This window comes from Lissotriton helveticus, chromosome 8 (genome assembly GCF_964261635.1).
Source record: "Lissotriton helveticus chromosome 8, aLisHel1.1, whole genome shotgun sequence".
Classification (NCBI taxonomy): Eukaryota; Metazoa; Chordata; class Amphibia; order Caudata; family Salamandridae; genus Lissotriton; species Lissotriton helveticus.
In genome coordinates this window covers 251,941,989-251,963,166 of record NC_136069.1, presented here as the reverse complement: position 1 = coordinate 251,963,166, position 21,178 = coordinate 251,941,989, and the positions used below count along the sequence as shown (strand labels likewise).

The window sequence follows — 21,178 nt, the reverse complement described above, 5'->3', positions numbered from 1 at the left end:
ACTTGTGGTGGCAGTTACGGCAGAATTTAAAATATGTTTTGTCCATTCCTGCGCTCAAGGGGCCCCCTGTGTGCGCACTCTCCGATGAACGTCGAAGTTCTCGAAGTTCTCCTCCTTCGTCGTCCCGGTACAGTGATCTTGTTTCTCGGTGTCTTCTCTAATCCTTTCTGTGTAAAATACGGCTTTTTTCCTCTTCTTTCCTCCAAAAACTCTGGAGCCTCTCGGTGACGATCCAGACCCAACGGCGGAAAAAAGAATCTGAAGATGGCGCCCAAAGGTGGGAGCTTCTGCAGGAAGCGTGTAGACGTCACAGGAAGTACACCAAAAGGTGGGACGTCGACGCCAATGGGCTACGAAAAAAAAAAGAAAAAAAAAAAAAAGACTACGATTCCGGACCCAACCACTAGACAACGGAATAATGCACAGCATAGTGAATCCAGAAAGATTCACGCTGCAAAACTTTCATATGGCGCTCCAGCCGAGACTTCGGCTTCAGGTGTTGGCAGGCTTCGCTGTCCGTGGAGTCATGGTGCTCCCCCAGACACCACATACAAATAAGATGCGAGTCCGTCACGGACATCTGCCGCGAACAGGAAGTACAAGTTTTAAAGCCAGATGGCATCGCAAACTGCTCCAGACGCGAAGCGTCGAAAAGGAGGCCTGAAACAGGCCAGAGGAACCGCTCACTCCGGATCAGCGTTGCACGCGGAAAAGAAGGAAACTGACATCAGCGCGCTGACGTCACTTACATGGACGACGTCGGGGCGGGGTCGTGTGGCACCGTCCCCCGGCGCGCAGAGGTGCTGCTGCTGCAAAAAAAATTCCGGATCCAGTCCGACGCCTGAGGATATTCTAAGTTAAGGGATCTGCGGCTAGATGCCTATCAGATTAAGCAATACTACTTTTGTTATAAATTATTTTCATCACTACATCATCAGGTAGCTTTAAAATGTACAAATTCTATGATTTCATGAATCAAGATCCAATATTCTTCTCCTTTTGTACTGTCAGCTGATCTTTATGTGCTGATAGTTTGATGCTGTTCTGGTGAGACAACTCTGAGGTGAGAATACCCTATATGATGTGGCCACCTGGCTGGTATTAATACAGTAACAATCTTTAAAGTACTGAAATTATACCACTTACAACAATCTAAATCAGAGGAAATGTGTATGTACTCTTGTGTGTTTTGTATGTACTTTTATGCCAACTTATTTAGAGAGCAAATCCTTCCGACTGTGGATTATTATGCCAGGAAGCAAAGCTTTGCCTTTTTGAGTTCTCATGTGTTGCAAATAGGTCTATATCTGGCTTTTCCCAGGCCTTGAATGATTGAGCTAGTACCTCCTCATTTAGATTCCATTCATGCTTTGGGCCTATCCATCTGCTTAGACCTGTGGTCTTCAAACTTCTTAATGCTGCCACCACCTCCTTGTAAAAAATACATAAAAAATCCCCCCCCCCCCCTTAATTTTTTCACAATTATTCTGCTAAATTGGCAATGTTTAAATATGTCTAAACATATTTAAATATTGCAATTAAGCTCTGTCGCCCCTTTATGACAAATACTCCCCGTCAGGATATAAATGACAAAAGTTGTTTGGAATGGCCCATTATAAGATGCCTTACTGCCGCCCATATTTTTAACTCTTAAAACAAAGCATGATGCCTCTCTTGGCGAGAGACTGGTGTCTCCCCCGCCCCCTGAGATTACTTAAGCCCAACCAGGGTGGCCCGCCACCCGGTTTGAAGACCTCTGGCTTAGACTGTTTGCCTGAACACTGTTTACACCTGATATGAGGTGTGGTACCAGTGCCATGTTTTGTACAATTGCCCAACTTTACATTTCCTGCAGTACTGGGACCAATCCTTGAGGGGTGGGGTAATTACAAGCATGGTCTTGAAACGGAGAGGCACACATAGAACATCAGTTGTGCATCAGACAGAGCAATGGGAAGCATTAACTGTGAAAAAGTGTATGCCAGATGCACTTCCGCCATAACCTGGTTCCAGTTGAGGTTCATAATCCTATTTCTTAGTTCCGTTAATTTTTATAGACCGAACACTAAAGTCCTATTGTTAATTAAAAAAAAAATGAAAAATGTAATTGACCATTCCAACCAGCCAAAGTGTTTATTCTGTCAACAGCAGAACAGGCAAACTTTTCTAAATAAGGGGATAGAGATGAGTATTAACAAGCATGCCCCACAGGTTTTCACTCCTTATGTTGTAAGAGGTTCATGCGGCGGCAATGTGCAAACAATAGGCAGACGCAGTGGTCCTTCAACAAAAATGTTGCAAGACTACAATACCAACTAAACACTCACCCCAGCACAATAATTCCCATAAAAGATATTTTAAAAGCCCACATGACAAAATTACAATTTCTTCAGTGAGATCATTTTATAGAAATTCGTCTATCTATTCAAGTCTTAAATACGCCAGACATCAAATAAACCAGAAATATGGCATTGGATTATTAACAGTATTAGGGTTTGGCTTAGAGTTATTTAATTCAGAGTTCAAATCACTGGTCAAGCGGATTGTATGCTAAGTAGATAAGATGAGACTCAGAGGGTACCACATCTCTAGAATTGTTTGCGCATTATGTCTGTTTCAGTCAAACTACTGTAGATCCTGTGAGTGCGGCAAAATGTGTTTCACCATTGTGAGGAGGATTTTAACCTTTCCAATGGGTGGCGATTTGTTGGGTAGAAACCGCTACCAATAGATTAAGTAGTTGACCTTTGGTTTGCCTAGGATATTGTTAGGAGATAAGGTCAAGAGGAGGTGGTCTTTAAGTGGAAGATCATTGTTTGGCAGTACCATGAAAGTAATGTCTTTAGATATTTTGCCCAAGTAGGCAGCCAATTTCGGACAAAAAAAACAGCAGAGTTCTACGTTAGCGCTATCACCTCAGCAACCCCGGCAGTGATCACTGATCCAAAAACAAAATTCCTTGGGGTGGGAGGGGGTCGGTTATAGCGATCTGTGTAGGACGAAAAGATTGTGTCATATATTCTAATTTGGTGCATCATCTGGCTCTGTTCCATATTAGTTTAGCTGTGTGTTTAATTAGCAGAATGTGAAGTGCAGTAAGCCATAACTCAAGTGGGTCTGATTTTGTGGGTTGAAATAGATGCTGCCAATTTTCTGGTATATTATGGAAGTTGAAGAAATAGCTTCAGTTGTTGGATGATTTGTATCTCGGTATTTGCAAGAGACTTTGTTTTGTTACCTTGCTATGGGTAACCCTTGGAGAGCGCATTGTATAGATTATTGCAATTTTATCTCTTGCTGTTATTTTCCAGGTTCAGCATAGTTATAGGCTACAGAAGGGTAATGGGGGTGCCTTGTTCATATAGCTGTCCGGTATTTTGGATACAGCCGTCCATCCAAAGCTTCCTGAATGGTTTGATTTTGTAGGGCGTAAGATGGTGTCAAACTAAAGTGTTAGGCAGGCATTTAGTAAGTCTTTGATGGTTTTTGTTGTGTGATCATTTTCTTTGTTTCTAAATGGACAGTAAAGGGGGAACAGTCTTACACTGAAAGTCGAGGGGAACAAAGAAAGTGAGAAAGTGAGTATTGCTACATAAGTACTACAATTTGGTAATGTAACACCCCCTCCCCCCCCCCCACCACCTCTCCAGGGTGTTTTAATAATTCGAACTTGTTTTGTGAGATGTTCTGTGTCTACCCTTACGGAGAAAGGAACAGTGTAAATTACTCATCTCCTTTAATAAATAGGGAGGATGGGTGGCTGGGCCTTTGAATGGATTGAAGAGAGACAAATTCAGGGTGTAGACAATGATCAGAGTTAGCATCATCTTTATTGCGTCAGGGCAGCACTCCAAGAGAGGAGAGGAGCCCGGCTAGAGGTTTTCTTTTTTTTTAATTTCTGCTAGAACTTTCTCTAGATTAAGGTTAGAGCAGGAATTTCTGGGAGGGGGAACATTGTCAATTACGGAATAAATTTTTAAGAAACCCCTTGAAGATACTTTCAGTTTTGTCTTGGTTGTGTCTGTACTGAGACAAAAAGGTATACATTTCTAGCTTATTTAGGAGGTCTGAGATGGAGTGTTGTGGGCGGAGCAGGAACAGAATAACTGTAAGTTGAGCATTTGTATTCGCTGGACTTTGATGCTTCCTATGAACGGATTGTTTCTGATTCCTTCTAGTAATGGCCCAAATGCTAAAATTATGAGTAAGTAAAGGGGCAACCTTGACTAGTAACTCTAGTACGGTGGAAACTTATAGAGCTCCACACTGGCAAGAACTGGTGCTTGGGGGTTAGCATAAACGACTTTAAAATAGTTAATGAATATTTTGGGGAGGTCTTGCCACTTAAAAGCTTTAACGAGTTAGGGCCAATCACACATTTCAGCATCTGGTGCGACTCCCCACCAAGCATTGTGTGCCTCGGTTTCCGCTTGGAAGATAATGGTGGTAAGTAAATAGTATTGGATGCAAAGGCCTGCTTTGAGCAAATCCTGATGGTTTAGGGTGGACCAAGGGTGAGATCTTTGGACCTAGTTGTGCGGCTAGTGTTTTGGCTAGGATTTTGCAGACTGTATTAACAAGATGGGGCAGCATTTTTTTGGTACTTTGTGGATCTTTGCTCTTTTAGTGGATTAATATCATTGCAGTTTCTGGAAATCTTTAGAATGTTTGAGAAGTATTAAGAGTTTCTGGCTTAGTGTTTTAGGGAGTAGTTGTGAAAACTCTGGCAGAAGCTGGTGAGGGCCAGGAGTTGTATTACTATTGAGGCTACGTGTGCGTGTACGTGTATTTCTTCTTAAGTGAAATTAGCTTCTAAGGTTGAGAGGTACAACCATTTCCAGTTTGGGTAAAAAGGTTTTTGGAATGGTGTGAAGAATGTGTTAAAGGCTTCCAAGTGGGTATTTTTTGGCTTGTGTAGAGTGACCAAGTCAGAGAAAAATGGTAAATGGGTTAAAGCACTATTGTAATTGGCAAAATCACATACACTGAGATCAGTATTTATGCTCCAGCTGACAGTAGTGCTCTGTAACAGAAACTAAATTAACAAGTCATTTGAGACACTCGCCCACCAATAAAACGTGGTACCTTAAAGAAGCTGCAATAAATACCTCAATATCATCATGGACAGAAAACACTCTGCAAGAAACGTTCCCAGCAAATTCTCAAAAACTTTCAGAAAGTTAGAGGGCGAAAATCTAGCTAATGATGGGCATGCTGCCACTCCCGCCAAATAAGAATTCACATTCTTCTCTAATACGCACAACTCACAGGAGAACTCACCACTGGTTTACCTTTCAGCCTATTCTCAAAACCATAACTGAAATACACATTGATATGACCATGTGCCTATCTCATCCATGAATGAGAAGGTGAATACATAGAAATACCCTCATACTGAGACTGAGAACAACTCTCTTAAATGACCTGAATATCATATGCCATCTGAAAACCTTCATCGAAGAATTCTTCGGCAATAATCACTAAGACAAGACAAGAATAAAATGAAAGATTATGAAACCAGAAGAAAAATAAATAATAGTAAAGATTCGAAAAGCAGACTTCAGAAGATCAAAAAGTTAGAAAATTCAGGTTTATCAAGGACAACTGAAGCTCAATCTGCAACAAACTTTTAAATCTGTAAATAAAGTTTAACAAAAGAAGCACCTATGGTGCAAACCACATCCTACTTAGAATTAAATTCAGGCATGATGCAGGAGAACTCTTGCTAGCTATGTTGCAGCCAAAAACAAAGATACAAAATAATACCAATTAAGAACAAAAAAGGGCTACTCGAACGTAAATAAACTAAAATTTGAAAGATTGTCAAAGATTCTTTTTATCAAACATGCTTTTTAATAATGGCTAACATACTTGTCCAGAGTGGGAAATCGTTGAAAAAAGCATGGGAACCACCTACAGGGTTGTACACTCTATGTCTGAGCCTTCAGCTTTTTCTACTGAAAGCAGCACATAACTAGGTTTCTGATACTGTAGATTACTGGGACAAGCAATTTCTAGACATAGAGGCAAATCTGATTTGCTTTTGTTTCTTATCTCAGCTGCTAGGGAGCCAGCAATTTAATTTAAATACAACATGCACCTAAAAGCACTGATTTCGAGGAAAGGCAATGTCACAGCCACTACCTTCCATCCTCAATTGCAAAGTCTCGGATCAATGCCCACGTGACGAGTAAGATATATTATTACATTAGTATATTAATTTGACTCCCTCGATACACCTTTTACCTTGACATAGTTATCATTTAGCTACTAGAGCACTGTACAGCCTACCCTGCAACTAACTGCATTGCCCAGCTGCAAAACAGGATAGCTGTCCACCAAATATAGGCATCCCTAGATATGACTTACTCATCTGCAAAGCCACTCATCGCACAAGCAAATGGTATAAACAAATTCATGTATCTACTTGTGTGGGGCTGTCTTGGTGTGCATCAAGCTTCACAAAGTTCCTTTCATTTACCAAAGCCACTAATTAGAAATGTCCTTACCATCCAAATAAGAATGCCATATGACCCTAATATATTTAAATTGTTAATCACAGCTCATCTTATGGAAACATCCGAGGAATCCAACACAGACAACACATTTCAAAACATCCTGCATCCCCATATGCATAGTATTTAATATGGCACTCAAAGATGCATAGGTTGATGTTGGTCAAATTAAAGAGAGATCACAAAGCAGTAATCTCAAATCATATTTTGATTGTCAATTAGGAAAGCACTAATATCACATTTTGGTTTGGTGCGAGCTGGACTGAACAGAAACTCACAATGCTTTTCAAATGGAACAGCCTAGGAAATAAATGTAAGGCTAACTCTAGTTGCCCGCAACCCCCCCCCCCAGTCCTCCCCAGCCCCCAAGAATCCCCTCAATAAACAGTAGAGCAGAAATACCCATACCGTACTTAAACTAGCAAGGGCCGATACAATATACTGAAAACCTGCCTCTAAAAAGGGATTTTATGACTTCTTGTTTACAGGGTAATGCAAAAACAAGTATCTTAGATTTTCACATGTTCAATACCTAAATGCAGCACTTTTGTTTCACTATTAAGTTCCTCAGTAATGTTCCAACGTGAGACAGGATAAGCACAAAACATGGTTTTATGGGAGTGCCTTTATTGTTGAATGGAAAATGTTACTATGCTATACCTGTTTGCAGCATACAGTGCTGTAGCTTCACATGCTTTGGAACAATCCTGCCATCTACTTTGGTAGTTTTTTGCCCAAACTACATGTTTTGGTTTACAAGTGACTCATGATCCCGCCCCAAAACCCACAGGGCCCCACCTCAGTTTTTTCTATACATTTTTCCACCACTGGGTTCGGACAACCTTTTGAGCTACATGACTGCCGAGCTACAAAAGACCAAACCTTCAGAGCAAGATTCCAGAATCAACAGAGAGGACATCGTAAGACAATGAACAATTGGAATTGACCCAGACCAAAGGGTTCCTCTTAGCGCCTAGTTGTATGAGACCTTTCATTTTCCAATGCAATAGCAGAAAGATGGACTAAGTGCATCCTTCCATTTGAATAAACCAAAATGAATTCCATTCGCAATTTCTTTGATTTTTCAAATTAATTCTTCATTAATCCAGCATTATTGACGTGTACCACTGAAAAACACCCATGACCTCATAAGACAGAAGTGAGGATTTGTGTGGCATTTACCTACAGTTTATGGCAAATGCACAAGGGACTATCATTGTTAGTTTCCCATTTCTCTTTACTTATCTCCCACTGGCTTTTTTCCTTTTCTCTTTTTCTTCTCTATACTTTTGTTAAGAGCTGCCTGCCAGCACCATTTATCAGGACTAGTCTTTTATATAAGGTAGCTTTATCCATGGACTCTGATAGCACTTCTATTATATCTTTGGCACTTATGATGGATTTATTCTTTGACCCAACGACCGAAAGATAGCCAGGTGTTTCTTTAAGTCTCACTCCTGAGGTGATTGTCTTAACGGATCACAGGACTCGAATCACTTATTTTTACTTATTCTTTCTTGTTTTCTGCAGCCTTAAGAAAGATCAGTGCACATGTTATTCAGAGGTATACATCAATATAGCTGGATTCATGAAAAATAATTGAAAATAAAAGAACAAATGACAAATAATGAAAGGAATTCATTTTGGTTTATTCAACTGGGAGGACGCACTTAATACATCTCTTACTGTTTATTAAATATTCACTAACGTTCATATAAGTTACTTTTCACCTAACAATCAGAACTCACAGCTTAAGAAAAACAGTGACTGTCAAAACATTCACAAATACAAGTCTATCTCATATGAAATAGAATGGGGCAAACAGGGAAGTTACTTCTTTCAATATCAAGGTGGTCTACAAATTAAAGAGTAACTTATTAGCATTCCTCACCATATAATTTATATGCCCTTACTCATTTTAACCCATGCATCTCCTAGTCAAAAGCTTGCAACAATGGAGCAGAAATTAACTCAACAGAAACTGTTATGAAATGGCGCCTTGCTAGCTGGACACAAGCACTAGTTTCAATCTTCGATGGTGATTTGTCAAAAACTCACAACAGGACATTGTTTCTGCTTTAGAACACTCCGACACAAATTGGTACTCAAATACTCTGGAAAAAGTTGTATATATGTATGGTGCTACTTTCAGTGTTTGTCTATACTGTAAAGACACGGTTAAGTGGCAAATCAAACCAGAAGAAGTAGGTACAATTCTCATTCCAGTAGCACCATTAAACTCTGGACCACACATAAGCACAAAGTTCACTAACTGAATCTTCATCCATCTCGGGCAAGTAGTAACTAAAACATCCAACTATGTTGCTTGCAGATGGAATGCAAGCGGAATATATCTTAAGATTTTGACCAATTGCCCTTCTCCCTAAAAGAGTGGAGACAGCACAAAGAGCAAATGTGGTAGTGATTATACTATCAGAAAAATGAGGCGATCACTGAAATTTTCAATCCTCAAAGTGGGAAAACACTCTTCAGCAAGATGAAACTTTTTTCGAGAAATACACCTCAGGCTTTCACTATGTATATTGGTGTTGTAAATCACTTTATAATCCTTATACGATGAGCAGAAGAAGAGTGAACTCAAGTGGAAAGAAGCAAAGGGGGCACAGACACATGTCCAGGCCTAACATTTTTTGGTAATCCATATCTAAAGTCTACTGTCACTTCTCATGGTTTAAAAATGTAAATGTTAAATTTGTGCTTAAGCATTATGAAGTCCATGACAGAAACGTATGAGCATAATCCCTGCTCATGAAGAAACAAACTAGTTTGCCTTTTAGAGGCAAATAGCAATAGTGCAAAAGCGATGGTGCAGTACTCTACAATTTAGAAGGGATGTGCTACTGAATTCAGAATTTTAGAGAGCAATTTATTACTAACAAATTATTTTTATTTACTACTACAAAAGTCTGCAACTGTGCTTCCTTTGCATTTCTGCAGGGAGCGCAATAAAATGCAGTAAATATAGCACTCTTGGTAACTTCAGGATGTCCTTGAAAAAAAGATGAATCGTTCCTTTTTTACGATGGACTATTTAGATTCCTAGTTTGTCTCAGCAATAACAAGTATCTATATTATCATTAAATTAGGTTTCATATTTGCTATACAACAAGAAGTATGTGGTAACATTATTAAAGCTCATTGTCAAGATTAAATCTGGAAAATGTTGGTGTAAAACAAAAATATTGTTTTGGTAGAGATGTATCATCTGTTAAAAAAACGTTTTGAGCAAATGCCAATTTGTCTTAGTTTAAGGCTAAGATTATAATGTATGCATGTTTATTAAGCTGGGTGGCACTAACAATATACCCGAATGAGTTGTCCTTCAGTTAACCAAATTCTTACTAACAAATAATGTAAATCAAAAACTAGTTTTAGACACTGGAGCCAAAGACTTTATGATAAATTATTATTCTATATTCACAGAAAAACACACACAAATTTATAAGGAAGGAAACCAAAACTAGATAGATGAACATTTACCAAAGCGTGGGTCTAGTCTTGGATCTAGCCAAGAGGTGGATTTGTTCTTATGATTAATGTAGTAAATCTCTCCATCCTGGGTCATAGCTTGCTCCCATCCATCAGGCAGGGGGCCTGCAATATGAAAGTAATTAAATCCAGTTAGGTTCTTGTATGCGCCACATAAAAATAAAAAATAAAAGGATAAGGATCTAAAAGGCTGAACTAATGGAACATTCACTTGAAGACGCCATACAATTTAACTGATTTGATCAATTTTAATAATATTAAAAACAGGTCACCAGAAAAGAAAGAAAGTTAAGAGAGAAAAGGAGAGAGTACAGAGTTGCCCATCACCACACTAATTACAGCTACACTACTTAGATTAAAAGTGAAATAAGGACTTTAAAAAAAACACACTGTCTGCAAAAGTGTCATTACGAATGGATATCACAATAACGAACAACTCTAAGAATGAAAACATGTAGTGATGCCTTATCAATACTTATGAGGTGGAGAAGATGTAGAAAAACAATGTTCCACTTTAATAGCTCAATGGTATCTAAACAAGATCAAAATATGTTACTTAGGGACTTGAGTGTTTCACAAACTAAAGACTTTAAAAACGGAAGATCAAATGGGTGTTTAGGCACATCGACTCTGACAATACTCCCATTAAATGAAAAAGCCATCCAAATAAATTCTGGAAAGCAAACTCATCAAGCAGGTGAGTCGTTAACATGGCTGCCAAGTCTTCAGTACAGGATAGGTGCCATCAATGAGACTTGTGAACAAAGAAGGAAGATACAGAAAGTTGGATGAATCACAATTGGTTCTAGTCTGTCCAAATTCAGCCTACCAATCAATCAGCTACAGTTGATTAGAACATTGGGCAATCGGTTAGGTTCGTTGGAAGTTTAAAAAATCTAGTTGAATGCGACTTTTTCTGTGAAACCCTTTCCCCAAACCTAGGTTTTAAAATTCAGGGGTAGCTGCAAATCTGTGCAATCTGCAAGCCATGCAAGTTTAAACAACTAAAAGGAAACCTGCTCAGATTTGAAGGACTTTTATATTATGCTGCCACTGTATGCGTTTTACCCAAGTCCCTCCTTCCTTAAAGACATAATCGGGAATAGTAAACACACTCAACTCACCTTCATTTGACACAAGTCACGCTCACTTTTATCAGCTTTAAAAGAAAAAAAAAATTACATCTTCCATGGGATAACTTTCCTCCATCAAGATTTTCTCCAATAGCTAATTTCAATCCAGCTCAATGGCATTAGCCTCTAATACCATCAGACCTTCCCTTCCCTGGACAACTGAAAAGGTTGAACAATTTGTCACTCATTCCACTTCACCCAACATTTGTAACTTTGTAAAACTGGGTAGGATACAGTTCCGCAATAAAGTATGCAAAGCAGAATGGATTTTTAAGAGTGCACACAAAAACATAAATCCATTTCCTATGCCACATTCTATTTTCTCAACATTCTGTTTCTCTCACCCCAATTCATTCTTCTCTTGCCAACCTTTCATTTCCTCTCATCTTTTCCTTTCCTTCCATTTTCATCTTTCACCTCTTTTCTCTCTTCCCATTCCCTTTCCTCTTTATTTTACTCTTGTCCAGGTCCTCTCCTCCATTCCAACCAACCTTCATATGCTATACCAGGAGGCTCCTATGACTTTTCTAGGCAGGAATGCCATTGCACATTGATACTGTATAGCGAGTGCATTTTTTAAAAAGTCTAATCATAGGAGACATCTTAGATGCGAGTGTCTCTTGAAAATGTGTTTTTGTGTTTGATATCTTAGTGGCACAGGCACTAGAATTCAGACATTCTGCAGTGGAGTATGTGGAAAATTCTTTATTGTATAGTTAATAAAAACCGTTACAATATAAAATGCAATATTATGATGAATTATTAAAACGAAGAAATACTTTCTTATACAGTTTTAAAACAGCTATTAATTAAAATGATAAAAACACAGGTGTTCTAATGATGCAGGAGGTTGATTCTAAATTAGCAAATGCGAATTTAGAGTGCAATTAATTCAAGCTTGTGTTGGCTCTTTTGAGAGGTTTTTTTTTTCAAAATTAAGAACATGTTTAATTATTCGACAGATGAATTGTGGATCCACTGAGTCCAACGCTTGTAGAATCGCTGAGCGGCATGTACGAATACCTTTTTCGTAAAATGTTGCCTTTAGTAAGCTCCGGCGATCACTATCCAGTGCTGGGCAGATGCAGATCAAGTCGATCATGTCTTGTACGGCAGCGCCACATAGGTTACAATCCTTTGGGCCTGGTATCCTCCAGCCTGGTTGGTCAGCATTTGTTGGCAGTTTGCCCATACGTAGATTTAGGTATTTTATTTTGAGATGTGGTGGAAAAGCGAGCCCTAGGTAGGCTGCAGGTACCAACTTTTTGTAGGATTGAATTATCATCCAAGCATGTGCTCGATGTCTCAGAGTTGTTTTATCATCAATCAACGAGTACATAACTGCCTTTTTTACGGTCTGCTTGAATAATGGTACGGGTAGCTTTCTTTTCCACATTGACGCCATCTCAGTGGTTTCAAGGGAGGAGTTTAGGTACTTTGCATACTGAGAGTTAGGATTGTTTTGCATAGCTTCCCAAATGGCAGAGTTGATTTCTATTTCGCGGTTCAACCAGATGCTATACCAAAATTTGAATGTCTCATTTTTTATGCAATATTTGGGACTGCATGCCAAATTCGAAGCGAACCTGTGCGGGTGATGCGTCACATGGTAAGCTAAATACACGTTTATACACTCTTATTTGGATTTTGTCTAAGAGCGGTGCACTCCTTCCACTATGTACCACACTGCCGTATGCTATCGTTGGAAGTAGCTTGGCTTTGATTACTGTTAAGAGGGGAGTGAACAGGGGACCTTGTAGCTGCTTAGATAAACTACTGAATGCGTGTAATAAGGCTGTTCCTTTCTTCTCGATAGCGTCAAAATGCGTGGAAAAGGTGAACCGTCTGTCCAGATGTATCCCCAGGTACTTGTAGCTTATAACTACTTCCAGGTTCTTATTATCGATTGCAAAGTTCAGCTGTTTGTTGCGACGATGTGTTATGATCATGACTTTGTTTTTTTTACTATTTATTTCCAGTAGATTCAGTTTGGTGTATTCAGCCAGTTCTTGCATGAGGCGTTGCAGTCCTATTTTCGTCTGGCTTAGGAGAACAACGTCATTGGGATAGGATAGATGTGTAAGGTGCAATGTTCGTAGCCGTGGAGGATGTGCGTTGGTCCCATCTAGCCTTGGTGTCAGATCGGCCATGAATAAATTAAACAAATGGGGGGCCAAGACGCAGCCTTGCTTTAATCCTTTACAAGTTCTGATCTTCCGCTCTAGCCGCTGGCCATTATTAATCTTTACCTGCATCCAGGTGTTGGTGTATAGGTCCATTATTGGGTTTAAGATTGTATCCGGCAGGCTCTGCTGCTTTAGTTTGGCCCATAGTAATTGTCGCCTAACACGGTCAAAGGCCGCCTTGAAGTCCACGAAACAAATAGAATGCTTGATGCTTTTGCAGGCTTTTTTCAGCTATCAAGCTTATTGCTCTGGCGTTTGCCATGGTACCTATGCCTCGGCGAAACCCGGACTGATTTACTGGCATTTTATTATTGTCATCGGACCATTTTGTGAGGTCGGTTAACACCAGAGAGGCATAATACTTAGCCTCGGCGTCGATTCAATGCAATCAGGTGGTAGTTTGCTGGGTTTTTCGATCACCGCCTTTGTATATTGGATTAATAATTGCCCCTCTCCAACTTTCCGGAGTCCGACTGGTGATATTTATCGTCCGGAATAGATTGCTAAAGTTTCTGGCCCAATAATGGGGATCTTGCTTATAGATTGCCTGAGGGACGCTATTCGGTCCTGGTGCACTGTCTTGCCTGCTTTTCTTTATTATTTGTAGTATTTCAACTTCCTCATATAGTCGTGGTATGTGGTCTGAGCCTGTCTGTATGTTATGCGAGATGTTCATCAAGTCGAAAACAGTTGTCGACTGAATATCTGCATTTGGAGTTTTATATACAGGGATTACTGTTGATGACTGTGGTATCATGGGTTTTATTGAAAAGGTATCAATTAGATGCTGTACCCAAACCATTTCTGAAATGCAGGTCATACTTATAGTGTTTGCTGGTCTGTTCAAAGAGTTTACTTGCGACCAGAATGCTCTGGAGTCGGATTTTTTTGCATTATAGAATATTTTTGTCCAGAAGTTGCTCTCCTCATTTTTTTTCTCATTCCAAATCTGTTTCTTGTATAGTTTCTTTATGAAACGTACGTCCTGCCATACCCTTGATTGTGGGATGTGACCTTGTGCTCTCAAGGACTGTCTCAGACGCCTTCTCAAAGAGCGTGTTAACTGGCTCAGATGGATGTTATTCTTTTAATTGTGCCTCGTTTTGACGTTGACTCCTGCCTTCAGTAATTTGTTCACGAAGGTATTCCATGTTTCAACGGTCAGTTCATTTTCCGAGGTGAGCTTTTGCATTAGATTCTTTGCATCCAAAGCTATTTGCGGTAGTGTAACACTCGTCCACCTTAGGCGATTCAAATTAATTGTTGTTGTTTCCCCTGCTAGTGTTGGGGCTTTTAGATGTTTGGAAGGAGATAATTTGATTTCAATGTGCTGAGCCGAGTGGTCACTATCTGGGGAGCATAGGATTTTAAACTTTTTGATTAGTCCTAGGAGTGGGAGGGAGACTATGGTGTAATCCAGAGTTGTGCTTGAACTGGGGCCAATGTAGGTACTATTGGCAGGTCTGTCCTGTTTTATTCTCCCATTTATTTTCTCCATTGTTCGAGCTCCCACATCAGCTGCCGACCCACTTTGTCCATTCTCTTCACAGATGGGATCTCCTGTGTTTCTACGGCCCATATTTCATTAGCAGTGATGATGTTATCATCGTCTTCGTGGGGGTGTAGTAAGTTGGCATTAAAATCTCCTGTGAGAATTATCTCCCAGGTTGGTTGTTCAAGACAGAATCCTGATATAACACCACTAACTTTTTTGAAAAGCTCTTGTTTTACTTTAGTTTTTGGATGAGCATATATATTAATGAGAATGATAGTTCCTATACCAGCGTGTGGTCCCATTTCCAATTTGACAATTTGCATATCAGCAGTGGATGCGGGTAATTGGGAGGTCTTAATATTTAATGCTGTAGAAATATAAACCGACAGACCGCCCTTGGCTCGCCCGTAATGCTGGGTTCGAACAGCACTAACATGGTGACTAATTCTGCCTGGGGCATCGACTGGGGTAGTTAGCCATGTTTCCTGTAATGCAATTATTTCATAGGTGTCCCAGGACTCCGTTTTTCTTTTGTCACTTAGAATGTCTTTTGCTCCAGCGATATTCCAGGATAGAACTTTTACGTTGCTTTGATTCATTTTGCCACCCTGGGTGTTACTTCAATCTTCTCTTGTTCCACAATTTGATCTAAACTGATGTTCAGATTTTGAGTTTTCTGCACCCCTGGCGCCATGCAGTATGGAGTTTGTGGATCGTTTTACCGGTGAACTGTTTTCTCTTGCGGCGCGTTTCATTAGGAGAGGGGACAGGTAACCTGTTTTAACTTCGCTTTCAGAGTGATTCCCCACTCATTGAATTTTGTGGTTCCATGAAGTATCTCGTTGGCAATATCTGCGTTCCTCCAGGTTGCTAGGGTGCCTTCCTTTGCTGGGTTGTTACCAAGGTTTACAAATTCTATTGCTAGCAGATCATTAGAGGTTATGAGATTAAGACTTGGAATTACGGACGTCAAATGTAGGATGTTACCTCTATTCAGGTAATCTTGTGGGCCTTGCACTTTATAATTTGGAATGAAAAGCATCATTCCTTTTGTGTTAAAAAAAATGTCTTGCATTTGCTCGGAGATGGACAATGCCTGCTCATTTGACCAATATCTCATTGTTTTATTTTTTTCTTTGTCATTTGTGTCGTTACGTGAATTTTTCGCATTGTACTTGCTGTTTTCCCTCCTGGTGTACTCAAGGGGCTCATTTACTTTTGCGAGTAGTTTCGGGTTTTCTCTTTTCGGATCACACAACCCGGGTTTTGTGGCGTGTTCGTCAGTAGTTGTCGAGTGGATTAGACCTGCCCTTGTTTCTATTTCCGGGCCACCAATAGGTTGTGGGCCATCATGATCCGAGATTATCTTAACTAATAGTTGATCTTGCGGACTTTTGTCAACTTTTGCTGTAACTTGCCTATGGATTTTTGTGTCCCTTTTACTGAAAATTGTTGTAGGACTGAACGTTGTATGCAGGACAAGGGATACTTTCTGTTTATTGTTGTCAACTTTGACGGTTACCTACCTTGGGTGTCCCTGTTTCCCGGTCACATTCGAACTGTGCTCCTGGTCCATTATTGTCCGACCATTATCCTGCTGAGAAGTCCAAATTATTTGTATTAGTTTGTTCCCATTATTTTTGGATTGGCCCGTTGGACTCCTTACTAATCTGTTTGATTGAGTTAGTTCGTAGTCCGCACTCTCGAAGCTCCAGTTTGCACTACTCCCTTCTATGGAGTGGGTCGTGAGTTCATCGTCATTGCATTCCTCTATGCGTGTTGGGGTGTTTAATCTTGGCACGTGTACTATGCCAATAAAATCTGCTTCCGTAGAGGTGGGCTGATACTTTTCTTCATTGGTGCTTTGAGTCTGGAGATTTCTTGAATTCTTGGCCGCAGTGGTGAACTGGTGATCTGCCTTTTCTGTTTGGATTTCAGGTTTTATTAAGTATTTTCAGGATTGAAGATTGGGTAATTGGCCATGGCCTGCTTATTGGCAGGTCTACTGTTTAATTGTTGGTTTCTGATTTTTCTTGCACTTTTTTTTGTCGTTTGGTTAAAACTGGTGGTTTGGTGTTTGTTATTTTTAACTGCTCCTGTCTTGGTTGGTCTTTTACCGTCAACCGATAACTGCAATCGATCTGATCCGCGGGTTTATCCCCCGATGGTATTCGATCATCAATTGATTCTCCAGTTTTTATTTTTGTTGACTTTTGTTGTGAAACATGTGAATCTATTATTTTATCCCCTGATGCTATTCGATCATCAATTGATTCTCCAGTTTTTATATTTGTTGACTTTTGTTGTGAAACATGTGAATCTATTATTTGATGTGAAGTTTCTATATGGATTTTTTCACTCCTCGTTTCTAGTTTGACTATATCGTTATTTCACGTGACTTTATCATGGTCGAGGATGGTGATGTCTCTATCATCAAATGTACTGATAGGGCCTTGATTTGCACGTTTGCATTCCTGTAAGATGTTTTTAAGTATTATTGGTAGATCCCTTTATTTTTCAAGTATGGGGCTGCATGTGCAATTTAGGGGCTGGGCCCTTAGATTATTCTGGTCCTGAAAGTTTGCGAATGTGTTTGCCATAGTATCAAGTTTTTTGTTTATTTCTGAGATATGCACGGCGATTAAACTCATGAGGTTTATTTGAATATCAAGTTTATCGGACTGCATATTTAGCGTTTTAATTGAAGTTTCTAATATTTTCCCCAGAGCACCGTGCAGTTTTATTATATATTCCAAGTTTTGATAAGGATCATGCTTTTCTGCTTGTTGGCACTGGTTGGCCTTGTAATTTAGTGAGTTGGCTGTGCATTTTGAGTTTTCCTCGACATTAACCCCTGTCATGTCAACTAGATGTTCCGCGTTTAATTCGTTCGAGTGACATGTTTTTCCAGTGGCTTTTGGGAGTGCTGTGTCTAACGATCCCGAGACACTCGATATTTCTATTATTTCCTGTCGAGATTCTTGACTTATTTTTTTGAATGGGTCCGTGGGTGCATATGCTTCCTGTTCCGACCCGCTTGATATCTCGATTAGGATTTCCTTTACTGGTTCCAGAATCGTTTGTTTACTTGTATGACTGCCAACTAAGATTTTTTCTTGCACATCATTAGATGAAATTACAAACTCATTGAAGGGTCTTGTTTGCTTCGGGTCGATTTCTCTTGTATTCTTAATGTGTTTGTCATTGGCTCAAATTGTGCTTTGGGCTTGTAAAATTTCCTGGTTATCAATGGGGGTTTGGGATTCCAGCCTGGAGTTGCACATCTCGTCCTTTTTATTGAAATCGACCATTACTTGATTTAAACATGACTCTTGTCTAGGTGTCGAATGATTATTTGGTTTATCTTTGTACACTGCATCTGTATTACTGATATTATTACATCCCTGGTCATTGCCTGTGCCTGGAGGGCACCCCGCCCTTATTTGGTCTGAATTTGTGTTGCATGTTTACAGTCCTGGAGGTGTGGTTGTCCTTATTGCTCTAATTTGCATTATGCAATTTTCTAGTGGATTTTCCGTAGTACTGTCCATATTCCTATCAGTCGGATCTTGAAAGGTTTTATACTTTGCATGATTTTGCGCCTGGTCATGGCCTCCACTTTCCATGTGCACTTTGGCTTGTGTTTGAATCGTGTACTTGTTGGTCCCCTGGCTTGTTGGCCTGTAAGCCGCTTGGGCTGTTGGCGTACATCCGCCTAGTTCTTCTACTCCAATGCCGTGAGCTGTGCTGATATTAGGATGGGGCGGGAGAGTTGATGCAGCTACCATCTGTGTGATTACTTTACTCGGTGTCAAGGGTTTTTGGAGTCCATTTGGAGTTGCTGGCATTGTGTAGATTGCTGTGGCAGGGTCTTTCAGAAATGAAAATTTGCCAGTATGATTCATTGAGCCGAATATCGAGTAAATTGGTGGTATTAATGAAGTTGTGGGAGAATTAACTACATTATTCTGGGAGTTATTGTTGGCTAGTTTAAGTTTAGGTTTCTGTTTCATAGGTTGCGGTGGATTCCTTTGTGTCCTCCCCGACCTCATTGTTCCAAGGAGGATAGACGTGGGCCGCCTCTTACTACCTTAGAAGCTGATTGAACTGAGGTGAGTTTGTCCGAGTGCTAGATTCTTTATTCTACAGGGCCACTCTGCCTCTGCCCTGGGAAGAGTGTCTCCTGAGTGCTTCTCTGTTGGATAGACCAGTCGTCCAGTTCAAATCCTTTTGATTTGATTGTTTGGCTTGAGTAGATCTAATGCCGCTGTTGCTGCTGGCTGCAAGGCTGTGAGGCGATCACGCTAGCTGTGCCCTCCCTTTTCTTTTTCTTTTTTTTGGGGAGCGGCGGTCAAGTGATCTGGTGATCAACATGTCCAGCGGATGAAAGACAGTTTGATGGGCAAATGGCAGTGGTCGATATGGGTGGGTAGGCAAGATGCAAGTAGGCGGTGTTATAGACCAGTTCTCTGTCAGCCCATACACATTATCAGGGTCCAGTTCCTTGTGCAGCCTAACCTCCGTAAAATGCCTGACAAATGGGGGGAGATGCAGGAAACCAACCAAGAGCCGCCACTCAGGCCCAGCATCCCTGCAGTCTCTTCAGCAGTGCAGGGGAGCAAGCTCTTCACATCGCCTCCCTGCTGCCTTGCCTGTTGATTCCAGTAACATGCACTGTGTTTGTGGCCTTTTCTCAGGAGCAGAGCGTGTCCTCCAGCGGTGGGGCCAGCGCAGTTTCACGCGGCTTTCTGCCGCCTCGCCGCACCTCAGGCCCGCTTCCTAGGTCCCCAGGGCATCTCACTTAGCCGGGTCCCTGATATACGGGGCCCTTGCACACTTGTCAGGTCCACAGGTGATGATGCAACGTGGCGGTGCTCCTCCCTCTCCGTCACCGCACCGCCGCCGATCCAGCCGGTCCCGGGGCTCGCAGTCTCTTACCGCCCGAAGCTCCACCGCAACAGCAAGGTCCCCGGTCCGGGCCCGCAGTCTCTCGCCGTCTCAAGGCCGCCGCAGCGTACCAGCCGTCACTCCGCCAGCAATCTCCTCAACTGGTAGACTTATCCCGTGCCGCTTCCACAGATCGTCGAGCGGTCCCCGCAAGCAAGCAAGGATCAGCGGGCCCGCAAGCAAAGGGCGATCCTCTCTCCCGGAGTGATTTATTGGGTTCATTTGAGGACTTGGCTAGTTAGAGCAGGGGCATAGCTGTGTCGGTAAATTAATGTTCCTTGAGCCTCACTGCCTGTGTTCACCCACCCCCCCTCCACGTTTGCTCACGTTTCTCTGCAGTCTGCGGTGAGGGGGGGGGGGGGGCGGGAGCGTGTAGAGGGATGGCTCACCTTGCTTCCCTTATGATTGTGATTAGAGGAGCCTCTGTGGTTTAATGGCGGTGCGGCGGCGGACCAAGTCAAGTTGAACTACCGAGACAAGGTCGGTCGGGTGAGCAGGTTTGCCGCAATACTGCACGCCGCGTTCTCCTCCTCCGTGCTCTGCTCCGTGCTCTGCTCCGTCAACCTCGCGCAGTGGAGTAAGAATAGGGCACCAAAGGCACGAAAGTGATTTGCAGCCCTGTAACCTTCCTGCCTGTCTGGAAGACCATCCTTTAACTGCAAAATAACCTGCTTTTAGGGTACATAAGTAAGCCGGAGAACGGTTGTCACATTCTCTCCTGCACCTGCTTTACAGTAAGTATATCTGGACTTGCAAGAAAGCAAGCTGAGCCGGCAGCCAACCAAGGTACCCGACCAGCTAGTTAGGCTGGCTATTTGAGCCTGCGAAATGGCAAAATTCAGGTCTCACAGCTTTCTGCACTTCCTGCTCGGTTTATAGCCCGGATCGTAGCACTACCACCCTGCAGGACCGTGTGTCCTGTATTTATAATTTAACTATCACTTGGACAAGTATGTTCCACATCCAAGGGGAAAGGGTAGTGGTAGGGCACTCTAACCAGGACAATGGACATTCTGGGCCACATGCTGCCAAACAGATCGGGTTTCTGATTGCCATTACCAGGATACAACACTGGATGCTGCTATACCGGTCAGTAGCATCACAACACCAAGTCCAAGTATTATACTCCCAGAGGCAGAGAAAGATCGAAAGTGCCAACTTAAGAAAGATGCATTATAGCATTATAGAAACCATCCATTTCTACAACTAATTTTCAGAAGACGTATGGTTTTAAATGCGACATTAGCTTTTTTCTACTGATGGGACATCACACTCAATCACTGGCATACATCCTTATAATCACAGAATCATAAACCCTATTGAAACAGCCACACACCAAACATTTGATATCATACACCTTTACTTGCACCCCCATCATATGGTATTCTCACA

At 41.3% G+C, this 21,178-nt stretch overlaps 1 protein-coding gene across 5 annotated transcripts in view; it reads right to left on the bottom strand.

Moving 5' to 3' along the window:
* The window catches only part of YAP1 (Yes1 associated transcriptional regulator), a 202,615-nt gene that overhangs the window by 88,329 nt on the left and 93,108 nt on the right, over nucleotides 1-21,178 (bottom strand). For 3 of the 5 annotated variants that reach the window (XM_078656999.1, XM_078657000.1, XM_078657003.1), the window contains exon 4: nucleotides 10,017-10,130. The exons of the other annotated variants lie outside the window; for them this stretch is intronic. In XM_078656999.1, the coding sequence (XP_078513125.1) occupies nucleotides 10,017-10,130 (114 nt within the window). The remainder of the gene's footprint in view (nucleotides 1-10,016; nucleotides 10,131-21,178) is intronic. 5 annotated transcript variants of the gene reach the window in all.